This window comes from Cherax quadricarinatus, chromosome 10 (genome assembly GCF_038502225.1).
Source record: "Cherax quadricarinatus isolate ZL_2023a chromosome 10, ASM3850222v1, whole genome shotgun sequence".
NCBI lineage: Eukaryota > Metazoa > Arthropoda > Malacostraca > Decapoda > Parastacidae > Cherax > Cherax quadricarinatus.
In genome coordinates, this window is record NC_091301.1 from 20,446,353 (window position 1) to 20,468,358 (window position 22,006).

At 36.8% G+C, this 22,006-nt stretch overlaps 1 protein-coding gene across 1 annotated transcript in view; it reads right to left on the minus strand.

Moving 5' to 3' along the window:
• Positions 1–3,960: 3,960 nt before the first annotated feature.
• The window catches only part of LOC128687992 (uncharacterized), a 24,765-nt gene continuing 6,719 nt past the window's right edge, over positions 3,961–22,006 (minus strand). The window contains exons 5-6 of the mRNA XM_070083693.1: positions 19,460–19,575; positions 3,961–4,349 (exon numbers count right to left, since the gene is read on the minus strand). Coding sequence (XP_069939794.1) covers positions 4,117–4,349; positions 19,460–19,575 — 349 coding nt within the window. The 3' untranslated portion in view covers positions 3,961–4,116. The remainder of the gene's footprint in view (positions 4,350–19,459; positions 19,576–22,006) is intronic.

A 22,006-nucleotide genomic window follows, 5' to 3' on the forward strand; every position in this document is an offset into this window, starting at 1 on the left:
TTATTTGCTGAGACACTTGACGCTGTCTCCAACTATATTGCGGAGACGAAACCCTCGATGGACACTGATTCGCCTCCTTCTACCCTTTCTTATTTTTCACGACCCTCGCACGAATCTTTTCCTTAACGGTATGTTTGAAACGCGCTGCATGGGGCCGTTATCGGTATAATCGAACCTCACATCGTCTCTTGGATTTTAAGCGGGCAAGAGCAGTCGCTTGCCACATCATATGAATTGCGAAACGCACTTGGTGGCAAGACTGTGTGTCTGCCATTACCTCGATTTCCTCTATGTGTGCAGTTTAGAAGAAGGTAAGGAAGTTGTGTGGCAAGTACGCTCCAGACCCAGCTCCTGTTCTGCAAGTTGATGGTGTTAGTGTTGCGGAACATCTTGAAGTTGCCACAGAAATCGGGATCTGTCTTGTTCATGTCTCCCAAGGGCTTCACCTATGCCCCTTATTTCTCGCATCTAAATCTACGAAGGAGCAATTACCCTTGGATTTCTTTTCTAATGGAATGGAGCTGTATAATGTTCCTTTCACTCTACTAGAGCTAGAGTCCACGCTTCCGCTTGCCAGTCATCGGCAGCTGGGCCTGATGATATTCATATCAATATGCTACAACATTTGCATTCTACTGTCCTTATAATCCTTTCGCATCTTTTCAATTTTATTTCGACGCGAGGGGTTCTCCTTCAACAATGAAAATCTGCCATTGTCCTACCGTTTCGCAAACCAGGCACCTCGGGGCTTGATACCGCTTACTATCGTCCCATTGCTCTAACCAGTGTAGTCTGGAAGGCGATGGAACGATTGGTGAATAAACGTTTGATATGGTATTTGGAGACTCACAATAGTCTTTCTCCTCACCAATACGGCTCTCGCCTGGGCCGCTCTGCTTTGGACCCCTTGTTCCACTTAGATACGTATGTGCGAAATGCCTTTGCTAACAAACACTCCGTCCTAGCTGTCTTGTTTGATATTGAGAAGGCAAATGACACCACTTGGAGGTATAACATTTTAGCCCAAGCCCACTCCTTAAGCCTCTGCGGTAATCTACCAACCTTCCTTGCTGCTTTCTTAGCTGACAGACATTTTCGTGTCCGTGTTGGTGCCCCGCTTTCCTCAGACTTTGTTCAAACTGAGGGAGTACCACAAGGTTGTGTCCTTAGCATTACTCTTTCTCTCTTAGCTATAAATGACCTATCTTCCGTTCTTCCAACGCATATTTGGTTGTCACTTTATGTGGATGACTTCGCTATAGTTTATGCAGGCGCTGACTATCGCCTGGTAGTACCCTCCCTACAGGATGCGATTGACCGAGTTTTCCATTGGACCACTTCTCATGGCTTTAAATTTTCTAGTACGAAAACCCATTTCATTAGCTTCATTAGACGTCCTCTTACTCCAGATGTTTCATTGTATTTACACGGCTCACGTATTCCACGTATGATACGGTCAAGTTTCTTGGCCTTCTCTTTGATTGCCGATTGACATGGAAACTTCACATTTCCTCTTTGAAGGCAGCTTGCCATGGTCAGCTGAATCTCCTTAGAATTCTTGCCCATCGTTCATGGGGAGCAGATCGCCGAACTCTCCTCCGTTTACATTCCACCTTAGTCTTGTCCAAGCTGGATTTTGGCGACCAAGTCTATTCTGCGGCTTCTCCTACAACTCTTTCTAAGTTAGATCCCCTTCATCATCAGGGTCTACGTTTATGCCTTGGTGCCTTTCGTTCGTTCCCTGCTGAAAGCCTCTATGCTGAGGCGAATGTTTCTTCCTTAGCTGATGGTCGTGACCCTCACTGCCTTCACAACTTTGTCCGCGCTCATGACCTGCATGTTCCGTCTACATATAGGTTGGTTTCAAACGTTAGTAAAACCCCATTATTTGTTCGACGCCCCTGCTTACTCCGACCGTTATCTCTTTGTCTTCACTCACTCTGGTCCTCTCTCCAGTTACCTCCCTTGTAAGTTCATTTAGCCTCTGCCTTTTCGATTCCCCCTTGTGAGGTTCCGAAGGTACGTGTCTGTTCTCCCCTACTGCCCTGCGTCAAAGCTCTCCTACTTACGACTGCTTCTCGCTCTCTTTTTCTTGATCACTTACGGTCGCATGCTCATGCTGTTGCTGTTAATACAGATGGTTCTATATCTTCTGACGGTTTTGGGTTCGCGGTGGTTTTTTCCTGACGATGTTGTCCGAGGTCATTTGTTAGACTTCGTTTTCTGTTGGGTCCCTGGACACGTTGATGTACAGGGAAATGAACAAGCGGATGCTGCTGCACGATCAGTGGTGCATGATCTTCCGGTTTCCTATAGGGGTATTCCGTTTAGAGATTATTTTCCAGTTATCTCAGCCCATCTTTGGTGGTCGGGCATGTACCATAACAAATTGCACTCTATTAAACTGCTTTTAGGTTTGTGGCCATCTTCTTACCATCGTTGCCGTACTCGGGAGACTGCACTTTCCCATCTTCGCATTGGCCATACTCGCCTTACCCATGGGTATCTCATGGAACGACACCCTATTCCCCTCTGTGAGGTTTGTCGGTTCTTCACTTTCTTGCAGATTGGCCGGTTTACAAATGACCTCGCAGGATTTACCTCGAACGCTGCCGCCGCCCTACCACTCTTACCTTATCTTCTCTTCTCTTCTTGCAGACGGCCCTTCCTTTGACTTAAGATCACTTTTTGAACTTTGACACGTAGCCCTTAGCGTCCCTTCCACCCCTTTTCTCCCCTCACGTCTGATTCCCTTTCCACCTAGCTGTTTATATCCCCATCACTATTTTCTATCCTGCAGAGCTGTATTACCCTTGTCGGTTTAGCGCTTTCAATGATTATAGTCATAATAATAATTCTAAGCCCGGTGGTGGAGATGGTTGAGCGTCGGACTCTCAATTTACAGACTGCGGTTCGCGCTCCCTTGTCCATCTTTATATATGGAGAGAAGGGAGCCAGGTGTAAAGCTCAGCTATAAATGATGAACTTTTGATATATTTGTGAGAAGAATTAATGTCTCTATCTTGCGATCATAATCCTCGTCTACTTGGGTTTAACAATATAAACGAGTTTATCGCTTCGCATAATATATGATTTACAAATATGAGTACATTAGACGTAATTGAGTGGAATGGAATGGTCCATGGGAGTTGAAAGTTGCTGATGAATGAAGTGGTTCATGGTAGTTGAACGTTGCTGATGAATGAAGTGGTCCATGGGAGTTGAATGTTGCTGATGAATGAAGTGGTCCATGGGAGTTGAATGTTGCTGATGAATGAAGTGGTCCATGGGAATTGAATGTTGCTGATGAATGAAGTGGTCCATGGGAGTTGAATGTTGCTGATGAATGAAGTGATCCATGGGAGTTGAATGTTGCTGATGAATGAAGAATGAATATATAGAGAGACTTCAAACAATCGGCTGATGGACTGTACTCTTAAAACTAGAAAGGAAAAATTTGTCTTCCATGGGCCAATCGTGGTGTCTGTGCCCATTAGGAAAAGCAAATACAGGCAGGCCCCGCTTTTCAGCACTTCGCTGTACAGCGTTTCGCCAATGCAGTGGTTTTCAATTATTCCCATTCTTCATTTAAGGTAAGTAATGTATGCACTGTATATGATTTTTTTTTAGGCCTACCTCTATTGCTCACTTGATATATGATGATGGAAACATGTTATCAGGCCTTTATATGTATTTGAAAGTGATATGTTCCACTTCACAGCAGTAGCCCAGACCCTAACCTGCTGTACAAGCGGGGCACACCTGTAAACAAGTGATAGTAATAGTTCTGTTTTATTCATGTTATATCCACGCTAATTAATGCTATAATTTTCCATATTTTGGACAAAGTACATAATTTTCCATATTTTGGACTGTAATGCAGTCAACCAACGACAGTTTTAATTTATTTCCAGGAAGGTGAACGACGTTGAGAGGAAATTCGTTAATGAATACAGATAATGCAGTTTTATATATATTTATTCCCATACATAGATTAAAACAGTAATATTCTGAAAGAAGCAATTAGTGCATTAATGCATATATATGAGAATATAGTTCAATCTTTGTTATCCTGTTTTAAATGGCTAATAATTTACAATGTCTACATTATTTATTTCATGTAGCGATGGAAAATTCCTCGCAGATGAAGGGCCCGTGAGAACTGCAACTATAATCTTTAAAATACCCTGTGTATCGCTCCAGGGCCAAGCAGTTCACAGATGTGTCGAACAATGGGAGTCCAGGATACCAGAATGGGGTACTCACAGGTACAGCACCGCCGGTTAACCAGTGCCAGTCGCTTTCTTCATATAAATCAGTGCCACCTATCCAGTGCCACAGTGGGCTATCTACAGTGAAAAGTAAATTTTAAATAAATGAGACTTCATAATCTATGCAAATCAAAGTTGTTCGAAAGAAATTAGGACATGAGAGAGTATTATTAGTTTGTAAAGTGAACAAAACTACAAACACACCATCCGTGCAACCACATACAGGTAAACACACACACACACACACACACACACACACACACACACACACACATACACACACACACACACACACACACACACACACACACACACACACACACACATACACACACACACACACACACACACACACACACACACACACACACACACATACACACATACACACACACACACACACACACACACACACATACACACACACACACACACACACACACATACACACATACACATACACACACACACACACACACACACACACACACACATACACACATACACACACACACACACACACACATACACACATACACACACACACACACACACACACACACACACACACACACACACACACATACACACATACACACACACACACACACACACACACACACACACACACATACACACGCATACACACATACACACACACACACACACACACACACACACACACACACACACACACAGACACACATACACACACACACACACACACACACACACACACACACACACACATACACACATACACACACACACACACACACACACACACACACACACAATCCCACCAAGTGCAAAGTCATGAAGATTGGGGAAGGGCAAAGAAGGCCGCAGACGGAGTACAGTCTAGGGGGTCAGAGACTACAAACCTCACTCAAGGAAAAAGATCTTGGGGTGAGTATAACACCAGGCACATCTCCTGAAGCGCACATCAACCAAATAACTGCTGCAGCATATGGGCGCCTAGCAAACCTCAGAACAGCATTCCGACATCTTAATAAGGAATCGTTCAGGACCCTGTACACCGTATACGTTAGGCCCATATTGGAGTATGCGGCACCAGTTTGGAACCCACACCTAGCCAAGCACGTAAAGAAACTAGAGAAAGTGCAAAGGTTTGCAACAAGACTAGTCCCAGAGCTAAGAGGTATGTCCTACGAGGAGAGGTTAAGGGAAATCAACCTGACGACACTGGAGGACAGGAGAGATAGGGGGGACATGATAACGACATACAAAATACTGAGGGGAATTGACAAGGTGGACAAAGACAGGATGTTCCAGAGTTTGGACACAGCAACAAGGGGACACAGTTGGAAGCTAAAGACACAGATGAATCACAGGGATGTTAGGAAGTATTTCTTCAGCCACAGAGTAGTCAGTAAGTGGAATAGTTTGGGAAGCGATGTAGTGGAGGCAGGATCCATACATAGCTTTAAGCAGAGGTATGATAAAGCTCACGGCTCGGGGAGAGTGACCTAGTAGCGATCAGTGAAGAGGCGGGGCCAGGAGCTCGGACTCGACCCCCGCAACCTCAACTAGGTGAGTACAACTAGGTGAGTACACACACACATACACACATACACACACACACACACACACACACACACACACACACACACAGACACACACACACACACATACACACATACACACATACACACACACACACACACACACACACATACACACACACACACACACACACACATACACACATACACACACACACACACACACACACACACACATACACACATACACACACACACACACACACACACACACACACATACACACATACACACACACACACACACACACACACACACACACACATACACACACACACACACACACACACACATACACACACACACACACACACACACACACACAATAAAAGAAGACAAAGTATCAGTTAGTTTCGCCTACACAGTAGGCTTCTTCCCTTGAATACAGAGGAGACAACAGTAACAGTCTCCTCCATTTACAACTGAAGAAGCCTATTGTGCATGTGAAAAGTTTCGGAATGAAGATACCTAACAGTTGCACATTTGTCTTACATAACTACTTATCGGTATTGTATACCATAGTTATATAATTATACAGCATTCGATAATATAACGAATGTAAAAATGCTAACTGGGGAGAAACATTGATTGCAGTTCAGTAAATGTCCTAAAATATTGCATGTTTTTCCCACTTGATATAAAGAACTCCATAAGTACTAGTTATACAACTATGAGTGTGTCGGGAATATTTGCCTCTGAACAGTGACACACTTTCCTGATCTCAAGTACCAGTTAATCGTCAGGCTACCTTGAGCACTGATGATTAAGACACGTGTAATAGTTCGGTATCTTTACCGTGGAAACGTTTCGCCTACACATTAGGCTTCTTCAGTGAAACAAAGGCATCAGGTGTAGTAGTGAAATGAAAATGATGTAATAAGTCCTTCAGCCTTAGTTGGTAGACTGATTACACTTGTATGTTAGATGTTCATGCAGCTCAGAGCTTACACTCATTTCAAGAAAGGCCCACAAAGAATATAGCTGAGACAGCTTCATCATTGATATTGTGGAAAATTGCATTTATCTGAATGTATCATTATATACATAACAGTAAATGAGCACAGATAATTATTATTTATCAGTTAGACAAGTAGGAATTTGGGACACCTAGGTCGCAAAAAATGTCCCCCTTCGATACCTACCACTGTCATATCCACAAGTTGCTCTGGCCCTATTAATTACAAATGAAAAAATACATCACCAGGAATGCTGGTAAATATATAAATTTGTGGACTGTATATTAAATTAAAAAATGATTATATATAAATACACATTTACATAACAGAAGGAGAATATCTTAAAATCATAACACTCACCAATTTGACTGGAGATTAATGTGTCATGCACAGGACCCCACCTTTTGCCTACATTTATGAAGAATTTACTGGCCAGAAATTAAACATAATTTAGACAGCTTATCTGAGGTTCCTGGAGTTGTCCTGTCCTGTCACCTGATTCTCAAGTTATGCAGGAATGCACATCCAACAATTTCGCCTCCTATTTGTGAGGTGTCAACCCAATTTTTAACCTCTAGAGCACGAAAAATTCTTCCCATTACATTAACGTTGTATCCAATTCAAAACCACAAAATGGCGACTGACTCCCCAAGCCGCAGGTTTCCCATTTTCGTTAACATACTTCTTTTAAAAATACAATACAGGGCATCTATTTACTTATAAATTACCGTATTTCCGGAAAATGTACAAAGTATTTTCCAAAGATATTGTGGAAAATACTGTATATATTTTCCAGAAATACAGTAGTTATATGTAAATAGATGACCATACTGTATTTAATAAAAATTATGTTATAAAAAAATGGGAAATTTCTGCTCCTGCGCAGAGGAGACTCGACATGCTTGAATTGAGACAACACAAGCGTTAGTGAATAATGGGAAGAATTTTCATGCTCTAGAGGCTAAAATTGGGCTGACACCTCTCAAATAGGAGCCGAAATTGTTGGATGTGCAGTCCTGCATAAGGAGAGAATCAGGTGACTGGACAGGACTCCGTAATTAGATGAAAACAGGATATTACCGCAGCTAAATCATGTCTATATATTTATGTTTATAGTTCCGGCCAGTATTATTATCATAACTGTAGACAGGGGGGTTTTCTGAGTATGATACATATTAATCTCCAGTCAAATTGGTGAGTGATATTAAGCTATATTCTCCTTCTGTTATGTAAATGTGTGCATACATAATCATTTATTAATTTTAATATACAGTCCACAAATTTATATATTTACCAGAATTCCTGGTGATGTATATTTCATTTGTAATTAATAGGTCTAGAGCAACTTGTGGATATGACAGTGGTAGGTATCGAACGGGGACATTTTTTGTGACCTAGGTGTCCCAAATTCCTACATGTCTATGTAACTCTGATAAATAATAATTATCTTTGCTATTTACTGGTATGTACATTATGAGTTACATACAGATAAATGTAATTTTCCACATTTAATTTGCCTGTTGGTCCTTCTTGAACGGGAGGTAATTAGTGAAGTCATTAATTAATTAATTACTTAATAATTATTTGTGAAATTACCGAAGGAGGTGGATGTTAAGTTCACAAAGTTATTTAATGTGTAGTGGATTATAATTATTGCAATATTAATTTTGATAAGACAAGTGTGGCTAAAGGTTATATTAATGTGTATAATATTAATTTTGCTATGCAAAATTCTGGCAAGAATTTATATTAATTTGTATAATATTAATTTTGATAAGCCAAGTCTGGCTAAAGGTTTGTATTAATGTGTATTTAAAATTCATATTATAATTTCCTTACATGGGTAATTACTAAGCTCAAGTGTAGAATATTACAATATTCTTACATGTAACTGCAAAGCTCAAGTGTAGCTAGGATTTATTCAAAGGTAGGTTGTATCAGTGTTGTAAGTTGTAATCAGTGTTATTAATTAAGTTGAATTTCATACATTGCATCATGGCTGAAAATGAGGAAATTAATATAGAAAACAAACATATGGAATATAGAGCAAAGAAAGCATCACTACAGGCTAGAAAATGTCATGTAACCAAGGCATATAATAAGTGCTTGGAATTAATGAATCAAGAAACTGTGAAAACTGATGATTTAAACTTGTATTTAGATGCTTTAGGGAATAGATATTATTCATACAAATTATATTACAACAAACGTGAAGGAGATTTGTTAGTAAACTGTGTAGATGAGACTGAAGTAGATCTTATGATTAATCAGTATTATGAATTAGAGGAAAAGATTCTTTCTTTTAAAAGTTAGGCCTTGAATAAATTAAAATGTGTAAACCAGGCAGTTAATCAGTCTTCTCCAACATATAAGATGTCTTTGCCAAAACTCTCAGAATTATGTTTACCTGTATTTAATCCTGGAGAAAATTGGGAGGAATTTTGATCAATGTTTAAAGCAGCTGTGTATGACAGGAGTGACCTAGCCTGTGTAACTATATTATTTTACCTCAAAGGACAGGTAAGAGGAGATGATCACATACTCATACAAGCCTTTCCCAATGTAGATGACTCTTACAAGGAAGCAATTGACTTGTTAAAAGTTACTTATGGTAATATAGAACAAAGTAGGTTGGATCTAGTGAATATCATTGTTAATTTAAAATTTCCAGATCACACTTACAAAGGTTTACAGCAGTTTAGAGTTAAACTGGAGAGCACTCTCAAAACTTTAAGTAATAAATATAATTTGAAGGAATCAGACTGGTTATTGAGTGCCATGGTACAGAAAAATTAAGCTATAAAACACTTGAATGTCTTTCGAACAAGTATCACAAGGGTTATTTTGGTCTGGAGGAAATAAGACTAGGTCTACAAGAATTAACTGTTCAGTTGCAGACAAGCCAACCAACTCATTTTAAAATGCAGCACATAATAACTCTGAAGTATCTGTCAAGTTTCACAAAGGGAAAAATTATCCCAATGTTAATAATCAAAATTCATTTCCTAAAAATAGTTGCATAGGTACATATCAAGTAGCAGGAATCAGAAATAATGATTCTCCACAAGGTAATAAGAATAAGTACCCTCCTAAGAGTAGCCCAGTTAATAAGAAACCAGTCAAAGAAAAGAGAGATTGTCTCTTCTGCAAGGGTACTCATTTTTCTAAAAATTCCAATGCATACAATTCATGGAATGATAAAGTTGAAAGATTGGAGGAACTTGACAGATGTATCAGATGTTTAGGTAATCACAATGTAAAGGATTGTCATGCCAAATTAAACAACTGTTATCAATGTCACAAAGGAAGACACCATATAATCATGTGAAAGGGTCTATATGACAATGTTGATAATAATGATAATGTTGACAATCCTGACACAACAGTAGCTAATGTAAAAATTGCTGCTAATGTTAATTATGATGGTTTTGCTGATGTAGCCTTACCTGTGTTACAGGTAAAAATTGATAATAAAAGGCATAAATCATAAAATGTAAATGCATTATTGGACCAGGGATCCCAGCGTACTTTCATAAAACGTAAATGTCTTGATGGTATGAAAGTACAGATGGGAGATCCCACAACTTTAAAATTATCTGGTTTTCTCTCAGATAAAAGGGCTCAATTGCATGCCACTGTTTATGTAACTGTCAGGTTGGGCAATGATAAAAAACGAGTTAATGCAGTAATTGTAGATAGACTTCCAAAGAAAATATCTACAGCAGGGCTTAGTAAAGCTACAGAAAAACTTTCACATAATGTAAATTTAGCACCTTCTGGTGTAAGTGATGTTTCTGTAGGCCCAATAAATATTTCGATAGGTAGTGACTATTATGCCTCCTTTGTAAAGGGTATGGTAAAGAAATGTGGTGTCACCCTTCCGAAGACTGCAGGAGGCCATGTAATGTACAGTAGGATTCCTCGTAATAATAATTCATGACTAGAGGAAACTACAAATACCATAACTGTGTGTCTTACTCATGAAATCGTACCCCAGTATAATTCTTCCATAGAGGATGGTGTTGAGCCAGTGTATAAATTGTGGGAATTAGACAGCATTGGAATAAATGTAAATGAAGAAAGTCCAGACGATTCTTTTACTCAGGAGCAATACCTGAGAGATGTAAAATTTGAATCTGGACAATACTGGGTACGACTTCCGTGGAGATTGAACCATCCAGAATTGCCCACTAATTATAGAATGGCATATGGACAGTTAAAGGCTCAGCTCCGAGAACTGAGTAAGACACCAGAATTGTTAACTGCCAATAATGATATAATTGCTGAGCAGTTAATTAATAAATTTATAGAAGAGGTACCTCCTGAGCAAACCAAAATTTCATGGTCACTATTTGCCACATCACGGAGTGAAGAAGGATTGTGTTTAATTGTAGTGCCAGGAGTAACAAAAATGTACTTAGCTTAAATGACTGTTTGATGACAGGTCCGTCGTCGACGGAGAAATTAGGAGATATCTTATTAAATTTCAGGATGAAGAATTATGCCTTTACGGCTGACATAAGTAAAGCTTTCCTAAGAGTGGGTTTACAAGAGGCTGACCGGGACTGTGCCCGCTTCTTATGGCCTGAGAATTCTAATGGCCCACTTAGCCCTCTGAAAACCTTTCACTTTAGGAGCGTATTATTTGGTGTTACATCCAGTCCGTTCCTACTTCAAGTGACGATAAATGCACACCTTAAACGTATGGGAAGTCCTTTGAGTAAAGTAATGAGCAATCAATTTTATGTGGACAATTTCCTGGGTGTGATGTCAACTGAAGAGGAACTGTTAATGACTTATTGAGAGGCTAATAAAATAATGCAAAGTGCAAATATGCCTCTGAGGGAATGGAATAGTAATTCGTCCAAATTGAAGGACAAAATAAGTAAAGATTTCCTTGGAAATGAAGTGCCAAAATGTAGTAATGTATTGGGTTTAACTTGGGATATTGAGAGATTTCTTAATGTTAAAACCTAATAATTACAGTATGCTCAATAAATTAACTAAGAGAGTTTTGCTTGCTAAAGTTTCCAAACGTTTTGATCCACTAGCTTTAGTGTCACCCCTTACTATAAGAGAGGAATTATTAATACAGGAAACATGGAAACTTAAATGTGCTTGGGATGAAATTCTACCTGAGGAATTCATTAACAGGTGGGATGAATTAATTGGTGATTATGAAAAAAATCCAAAGTTGGAGTTCCCACGCCAGGTGGCAAATCCAAATGAGAAAAATGTACTCCACATTTTTTGTGATGCTTCAAAATTGGCATATGGAGCAGTTGCTTACCTTCAATGTAATAGTGTTATTTCTCTTATGTCTCTTGTGTCTCCAATTAAATCACGTACTTTACCTCAGTTGGAATTAACAGCCATTTATGTAGGTGTCAAATTATCTAATTATATAAGAAATGTGGAAAATACTATATATTTTCCTGAAATACAGTATATGTAAATTGATGACCTATATTGTATTTAATAAAAATTATGTTATAAAAAATGGGAAGCTGTGCCTGCACAGACGAGACTCGCCATGTTTGAACTGCTCAACACAATCGTTAGTGAATAATGAGAAGAATTATCGTGCTCTAGAGGTTAAAATTGGGCTGACACCTCTCAAATAGGAGGTGAAATTGTTGGATATGCATTTCAGCATAACTTGAGATATCAGGCGACTGGACAAGACAGCTCCAAGAACCTCAGATAAGTCTGTGATGTTGTAGCTCTGGCCAGTGTTATTTTCATAGACAGTGAGGGTTTCTGAGTATGATACACCTTAATCTCCAGTCAAATTGGTGAGTGATATTAAAATATTATCCTTCTGTTATGTAAATTGTATATATATAATCCTTTATTAATTTTAATATACAGTCCACAAATTTATATATTCCACCAGAATTCCTGGTGATACATATTTCATTTATAATTAATAGGTCTAGAGCAACTTGTGGATATGACAATGGTAGGTATCGAAGGGGAACATTTTTTGTGACCTAGGTGTCCCAAATTCCTACTTGTCTATGTAACTCCTATAAAAAATAATTATCTTTGTTATTTACTGGTATGTACATTATGAGTTACATACAGATAAATGTAATTTTCCACATTTAATTTGCCCATTGGTCCTTCTTGAACTGGAGGTAATTAGTGAAGTCATTAATTAGTAAGATACTTAATAATTATATGTGAAATGACAGAAGGAGGTGGATGTTAAGTTCACAAATTTACTTAACGTGTAGTTGATTATAATTATTACAATATTAATTTAATAAGACAATTCTGTCCAAGATTTATATCACTGTATGTGTAATTGATAAGCTAAGTGTAGCTAATTATATTAATGTGTAGAATATTAATCTTGCTATGCCAAATTCTGGCAAGGATTTATATTAATTTGTATAATATTAATTTTGATGAGGCAAGTCTAGCTAAAGGTTTGTATTAATGTACATTTATAATTTATATTATAATTTTCTTACATGTGTAATTACTAAGCTCAAGTGTAGCTAACATTATTAATGTGTATTTAAAATTTATATTACAATTTTCTTACATGTGTAATTACTAAGCCAAGTGTAACTAATTATATTAATGTGTATAATATTAATTTTGCTATGCCAAATTCTGGCAAGGATTTATATTAATTTGTATAATATTAATGTTGATAAGCCAAGTCTGGCTAAAGGTTTGTATTAATGTACATTTAAAATTTATATTATAATTTCCTACATGTAATTGCAAAGCTCAAGTGTAGCTAGAATTTATTCAAAGGTAAGTTGTAATCAGTGTTATTAATTAAGCTGAATTTAATTCATTGCATCATGGCTGAAAATGAGGAAATTAATGTAGAAGACAAACATATGGAATATAGAGCAAAAAAAGCATCAGTGCAAGCTAGAAAAGGCCATGTAACCAATGCATATAATAAATGTTAGGAATTAATGAATCAAGAAACTGTGAATACTGATGATTTAAAATTGTATTTGGATGCTTTGGGGAATAGATATGATTCATACAAATTATATTACAACAAATATGAAGGAGATTTATTAGTAAACTGTGTAGATGAAACTGAAGTAGAACTTATGATTAATCAGCATTATGAATTAGAAGAAGAGATTCTTTCTTGTAAAAGTCAGGCTTTGAATAAATTAAAATGTGTAAACCAGGCAATTAATCAGTCTGCTCCAACATATAAGATGTCTTTGCCAAAACACCCAGAATTATGTTTACCTGTATTTAATCCTGGAGAAAACTGGGAGGAGTTTTGGTCAATTTTTAAAGCAGCTGTGCATGATAGGAGTGATCTATCCTGTGTAACTAAATTATTTTACCTCAAAGGACAGGTAAGAAGAGATGCTCACATACTCATACAATCCTTTCCCAATGTAGATGACTCTTTCAAGGAAGCAGTTGACTTGTTGAAGGTCACTTATAGTAATGCAGAACAAAGCAGGTTGGATCTGGAGTTTATCTGGAGTTTATCTGGAGAGAGTTCCGGGGGTCAACGCCCCCGCGGCCCGGTCTGTGACCAGGCCTCCTTAGGTCAGTGTCCCAGGATGCGACCCACACCAGTCGACTAACACCCAGGTACCCATTTTACTGATGGGGAACATAGACAACAGGTGGAAAGAAACACGTCCAATGTTTCTACTCTGGCTGGGAATCGAACCCAGGCCCTCACCGTGTGAAGCGAGAGCGTTAACCACCAGGCCACCAGATCTAGTGAATATCATTGTTAATTTAAATTTTCCAGATCACACTTACAAAGGTTTACAGCAGTTTAGAGTTAAACTGGAGAGCACTCTCAAAACTTTAAGTAATAAATATAATCTGAAGGAATCAGACTGGTTATTGAGTGCCATAGTACAGAATAAATTAAGCTGTAAAACACTTGAATGGCTCTCGAACAAGTATCACAAGGGTTATTTTGGACTGGAGGAAATAAGACTAGGTCTACAAGAATTAATTGTGCAGTTGCAGACCAGCCAACTAACTCATTTTAAAGATGCAACACTTAATAACTCTGAGGTATCTGTCAAGTTTCACAAAGGGAAAAATTATCCCAATGTTAATAATCAAAATTCATTTCCTAAAAATAGTTGCATAGGGACATATCAAGTAGAAGGAATCAGAAATAATGATTCTCCACAAGAAGAATAAGTACCCTCCTAAGAGTAACCCAGTTAACAAGAAACCAGTCAAAGAAAAGAGAGATTGTCTCTTCTGCAAGGGTACTCATTTTTCTAAGAATTCCAATGCATACAATTCATGGAATGATAAAGTTGAAAGATTGGAGGAACTTGACAGATGTATCAGATGTTTACGTAATCACAATGTAAAGGATTGTCATGCCAAATTAAAAAACTGTTATCAATGTCACAAAGGAAGACACCATATAGTCATGTGTAAGGGTCTATATGATAACGTTGATAATAATGATAATGTTGACAATCCTGACACAACAGTAGCTAATGTAAGAATTGCAGCTAATGTTAATAATAATAGTTTTGCTGAAGTAGCCTTACCTGTGTTACACATAAAAATTGACGATAAAAGGCATAAATCAAAAAATGTAGCTGCATTATTGGATCAGGTATCCCAGCGTACTTTCATAAAACGTAAATGTCTTGATGGTATGAAAGTACAGATGGGAGATCCCACAACTTTAAAATTTTCTGGTTTTCTCTCAGATAAAAGAGCTCAATTGTATGACACTGTTTGTGTTACTGTCAGGTTGGGCAATGATAAAAAACGTGTTAATGCAGTAATTGTAGATAGACTTCCAGAGAAATTATCTACAGTAGGGCTTAGTAAAGCTACAGAAAGACTTTCACATAATGTAAATTTAGCACCTTCTGGTGTAAGTGATGATTCTGTAGGCCCAATAAATATTTTGATAGGTAGTGACTATTATGCCTCCTTTGTAAAGGGTATGGTAAAGAAATGTGGTGTCACCCTTCCGAAGACTGCAGGAGGCCATATAATGTACAGTAGGATTCCTCGTAATAATAATACATGACTAGAGGAAACTACAAATACCATAACTGTGTGTCTTACTCATGAAATCGTACCCCAGTATAATTCTTCCATAGAGGATGGTGTTGAGCCAGTGCATAAATTGTGGGAAATAGACAGCATTAGAATAAATGTAAATGAAGAAAGTCCAGACGATTCTTTTACTCAGGAGCAATACCTGAGAGACGTAAAATTTGAATCTGGACAATACTGGGTACGACTTCCGTGGAGACTGGACCATCCAGAATTGCCCACTAATTACAGAATGGCATATGGACAGTTAAAGGCTTAGCTCCGAGAACTGAGTAAGACACCAGAATTGTTAACTGCCTATAATGATATAATTGATGAGCAGTTAATTAATAAATTTATAGAAGAGGTACCTCCTGAGCAAGCCAAAATTTATGGCCACTATTTGCCATATCATCGAGTGAAGAAGGATTCTAAGACCACTCCTTTGAGGATTGTGTTTAATTGTAGTGCCAGGAGTAACAAAAATGTACCTACTTTAATTAAATGACTGTTTGATGACAGGTCCGTCGTCGACGGAAAAATTAGGAGATATCTTATTAAATTTCAGGGTGAAGAATTATGCCTTTACGGCTGACATGAGTAAAGCTTTCCTAAGAGTTGGTTTACAAGAGGCTGACTGGGATTGTACCCGCTTCTTATGGCCTGAAAGTCCTAGTGACCCACTTAGCCATCTGAAAACCTTTCGCTTTAGGAGCGTATTATTTTGTGCTACATCCAGTCCGTTCCTACTTCAAGCGACGATAAATGCACACCTTAAATGTACGGAAAGTCCACTGAGTAAAGTAATGAGCAAACAATTTTATGTGGACAATTTCCTGGGTGTGACGTCAACTGAAGAGGAACTGTTAATGACTTATAGAGAGGCTAATAAAATAATGCAAAGTGGAATAGTAATTCGTCCAAATTAAAGAACAAAATAAGTAAAGATTACCCTGGAGATGAAGTGCCAAAATGTAGTAATGTAATGGGATTAACTTGGGATACTGAGAGAGATTTGTTAATGTTAAATCCTAATAATTACAGTATGCCCAATAAATTAACTAAGAGAGTTTTGCTTGCTGAATTTTCCAAATGTTTTGATCCACTAGGTTTAGTGTCACCCCTTACTATAAGAGGAAAATTATTAATACAGGAAGCATGGAAACTTAAATGTGCTTGGGATGAAACTCTACCTGAGGAATTCATTAACAGGTGGGGTGAATTAATTGGTGATTATGAAAAAAAACTAATGTTGGAATTCCCACGCCAGGTGGCCAATCCAAATGGGAAAAATGTACTCCACATTTTTTGTGATGCTTCAAAATTGGCATATGGAGCAGTTGCTTATCTTCAATGTAATAGTGTTATTTCTCTTGTTATGTCTAAGGCTAAAGTGTCTCCAATTAAATCACATACCTTACCTCAGTTGGAATTAACAGCCATTTATGTAGGTGTCAAATTAGCTAATTATATAAGAAATAAGTTGCAGGAGATAAATATTAGTGACACTGTAATTTGGTCTGATAATGAGGTATCCTTACAATGGATTCGTAATGGAAACCGTAAAATTGTGTACGTACAAAACAGAGTCGCTGAAATTAATCAGATGCAAGAGAAGTATAATAGTTTGGGTCAGCATATGTTAACATTTAATCATATACCTGGTGAGGAGAATCCAGTTGATTTCTTGTCTCGAGGTTTACCTTATGCTAAATTTGTAAATGCTGTATCATGGTTTAAAGGACCGAGCTGGTTGGTAAATAAAGCTAATTGGCCTGTACAAAAGGCGTATATTGCTCCTGTTGAAATTACTGTGGCCACTGCTCCAATAGTTTGATCTTCCTTAGCCATTGATATGAATAGGTATTCTTCTTTACCCAAACTGATCAATGTAACTAAGTTGGTGTTTAAATTTCTAAACAAGATGAATATCTCATATAAGTTTTCACATCCTCTTGAATATTGGATAATGAGGGTACAAGAAAAAATCTATGGAAATGAGAGTAATTTGATGATGGAAAGAAAAATTGTGAAAGGTTCGATAATAGAGAAATTGGGGCTGTATTTAGAGAACAATGTAATTAGGTGCGGAGGTAGGTTACAAAATGCTGCATTGGGTGATTATGCTAAGTACCCTATCTTACTGTCCAAAACTCATCATCTAACAAATTTAATTGTTTTAAATGCCCATAAAAATGTAATGAATGGTGGGGTACAAGATACCTTAAATTGTATTAGGGGAAACTTTCTGGATTCCACAAGGACGGCAAAGTGTAAAAAGAGTGATTAAATCTTGTGTAATATGTCGCCGTGTGTATGCTAGATCCTATATGTACCCAGGTCCTCCACCATTGCCAAATGAGCAATTTGAGTCTTTTAGCAATGACCTCTGCCCGGCCACAGTGTGGAAAATACTGTATATATTTTCCAGAAATACAGTAGCTATATGTAAATAGATGGCCATACTGTATTTAATAAAAATTATGTTATAAAAAATGGGAAATTTCTGCGCCTGTGCAGAGGAGACTCGCCATGTTTGAATTGAGACAACACAAACGTTAGTGAATAATGGGAAGAATTTTCGTGCTCTAGAGGTTAAAATTGGGCTGACACCTCTCAAATAGGGGCCGAAATTGTTGGATGTGCAGTCCTGCATAACGAGAGAATCAGGCGACTGGACAGGACTCCGTAATTAGATGAAAAAAGGATATTACCCCAGCTAAGTCATGTCTTTATATTTATGTTTATAGTTCTGGCCAGTATTATTATCATAACTGTAGACAGGGGGGTTTTCTGAGTATGATACATCTTAATCTCCAGGCAAATTGGTGAGTGATATTTAGATATATTCTCCTTTTGTTATGTAAATGTGTGTATATATAATCATTTATTAATATTAATATACAATCCACAAATTTATATATTTACCAGAATTCCTGGTGATGTATATTTCATTTGTAATTAATAGGTCTAGAGCACCTTGTGGATATGACAGTGGAAGGAATCGAAGGGGGACATTTTTTGTGACCTAGGTGTCCCAAATTCCTACTTGTCTATGTAACTTTGATAAATAATATTTATCTTTGTTATTTACTGGTATGTACATTATGAGTTACATACAGATAAATGTAATTTTCCACAGATATGATTGCTGCAGATATGATGTAGGCTGCAACAATTGAACAGATTTCTCACCTCTCAGTCATGTCAATTTCATTCCTTTCCTAGAACTTTCTTTTAGTAGTCCTCATTTCTATGCCTTGTCCGCCCGTATGTCCTTAGTCAAACCGAATACAAGTGCATTTGCTATAAGCTGGAAGCGTTTCGCAACTTCTCTTCGGTTATGCTGTGGGTTCAGTCCCTGGATTTCCGAATATAACTGATACTTTTTTGACTGATGTTATATAAGTATCAGTTACTTCTATACCTGATATCATAGAAATAACAAAGGATTTTCCATTTTTTTCAACTCACCCCAAAACGCTTGAACTAGATGGGAAGTTTTCTACGTCAGAGGATAAACTGCCCCAGGCTATTGGAGTTCCGAGTAATTCCCAATAATATTTTAATTACTAATTACTAATTGTTTCAAATAGGCCATGAAGCATAATCTTACATTCCAAGAGGATGTGTTGATGAATATCACCAAGTTGCTCACAGCTGTCCACTGTTGCCAGATCTGAGTTGTATTCTGAACTGCTCAGGTTCCTGCAGTAGTCTTTGGCATCATTCCTGAAAAAGTTAAACTAGAAAGCACCAAATATGGCAATATTTTTTCTCCGTAATATTGTCCTCTCTTATTAAACATGAGGCACGAAATTTTTCTAATTTAAGTGTCTGAATGTATAAGATGATAAGTCTTTCTGATGAAGAGTTTTGCTTAAATTGTAAAGGAAATGGCAATATTAATATTTTTCTTATGAGGTTCTTTGGAATAATTTCCTGCTTAGCCTTATATCTTATATTTGTAGTGTTTTTCGTTGTGACCTAACCTCTCCTAAACTACCCTTACCCAACGTAACCTGACCTAACCTACCCTAACCTAACCTAATCTACCCTAATCTATGTGAAGACTAAAAGGGTTTCTGTGGGTTATGACTGACTAGGTTAGTGATCCAATCAAGTAAGTTACGGAATTCAACCCAGAAACCTACCCTCCCATTTCTGACTACCTGAATTCTTACATCTAGATTAGGCATGGGGTAGTATGTAGTAGGCTGGTTGCAGATATGTTAAATCTCTGGTGGGCTGGAGGCTGTGGTAACACCTCTGCCCCAATAAAGTGCTAGGAATATGCATTCATTGATACTGTTACTAGGTACAGTATCACTGGTACTTCAGCAGGGAATCCCCGAGATGCCTTTGTCCATGAGGGAAGCTACAAATTAGTATAATAGATAATAGTGATGGGGTCTAATTCGCATTGTAATGTGTTGGTCAAATGATAGAGTACTCTGCACCTAGGCCTGTCATAGAATAAGTTGACCTAATTAACTAGGCTGCAAATTGGTCTGCACAACTGGGCAGCTCATGGTCACCGGCTTCACTCGCGCACAGGGTTTATGGTGATTAAGTCAGGTAGGCAGGAGCGGGTCGCTCTGCAGGTAGTGGGAATTCCTGGCTGGTTGAAACAAGTGTCCAATGTTCACAGTCGTGTAGGTTATGAGAGGTACTAAGCTAAATTACTCTATGTTTAACTCTAACTTAGCTAAAATACGTATAAGTAGTTGTGTATTACATTACCCTATAGAGGTTTCTTTACTAGATTAGGCTTATAAATTAAGAGTGTATAAAGAAATGTGGCACAAACGAGTAGGTATACGTGGGTCACTGCTCGAACCACTCCTTCCCCCCATTTAGAGAGGTCTGGGAAATCAGCCTGTTCAAAGATAGCCTACAACCTCTCTCTGTCTCTCTCTCTTTATATATATATATATATATATATATATATATATATATATATATATATATATATATATATATATATATATATATATATATATATATATATATATGTCGTGCCGAATATGTAAAACTGGTCAATTAGCAAGAACTCATTTAAAATTAAGTCCTTTCTAAAATTTTCTCTTATACATTTAAAGATATATTTTTTTTATTATTGATAATGCAAAAATTTATAATTTTGCACCAAAAGATTCTTAGAAAACTTACCTAACCTTATTATAAAAAGAACAATTTATTTTAGCCTAACCCAACAAAATATATTTTAGATACGTTTACAATAATTTAATACTAAACAAACACAGTGAACTATATTTTTTTCGTTAGGTTCAGAATGATTTTGGAGAAATTATTGTATACACAAATTTTCACTTGTCTTATATGGCAAGATGAGCGTTGCTATTTAAGCCAAGATCGCAAGTTCTGCCTATTCGGCACGACATATATATATATATGTCGTGCCGAATATGTAAAACTGGTCAATTAACAAGAACTCGTTTAAAATTAAGTCCTTTCGAAAATTTTCTCTTATACGTTTAAAGATATATTTTTTTTCATTAATGTTAATGTAAAAAATTTTAATTTTGCACCAAAAGAAACTTAGAAAACTTACCTAACCTTATTATAACAAGAGCAATTTATTTTAGCCTAAACCAACTAAATATATTTTAGATTTGTTTAAAATAATTTAGTACTAAACAAACACAGTGAAATATATTTTTTTCGTTAGGTTCAGAATGATATTGGCGAAATTATTGCATACACAAATTTTCGCTTCTCCTATATGGCAAGATGAGCGTTGCTATTTAAGCCAAGATAGCAAGTTCTGCCTATTCGGCACGACATATATATATATATATATATATATATATATATATATATATATATATATATATATATATATATATATATATATATATATATATATATATATACACACACACACACACATATATATATATATATATATATATATATATATATATATATATATATATATATATATATATATATACATATACATATATATATATATATATATATATATATATATATATATATATATATATATATATATATACATATGTATATATATATATATATATATATATATATATATATATATATATATATATATATATATATATATATATATATATATATATATATATATATATATATATATATATATAAAGAGAGA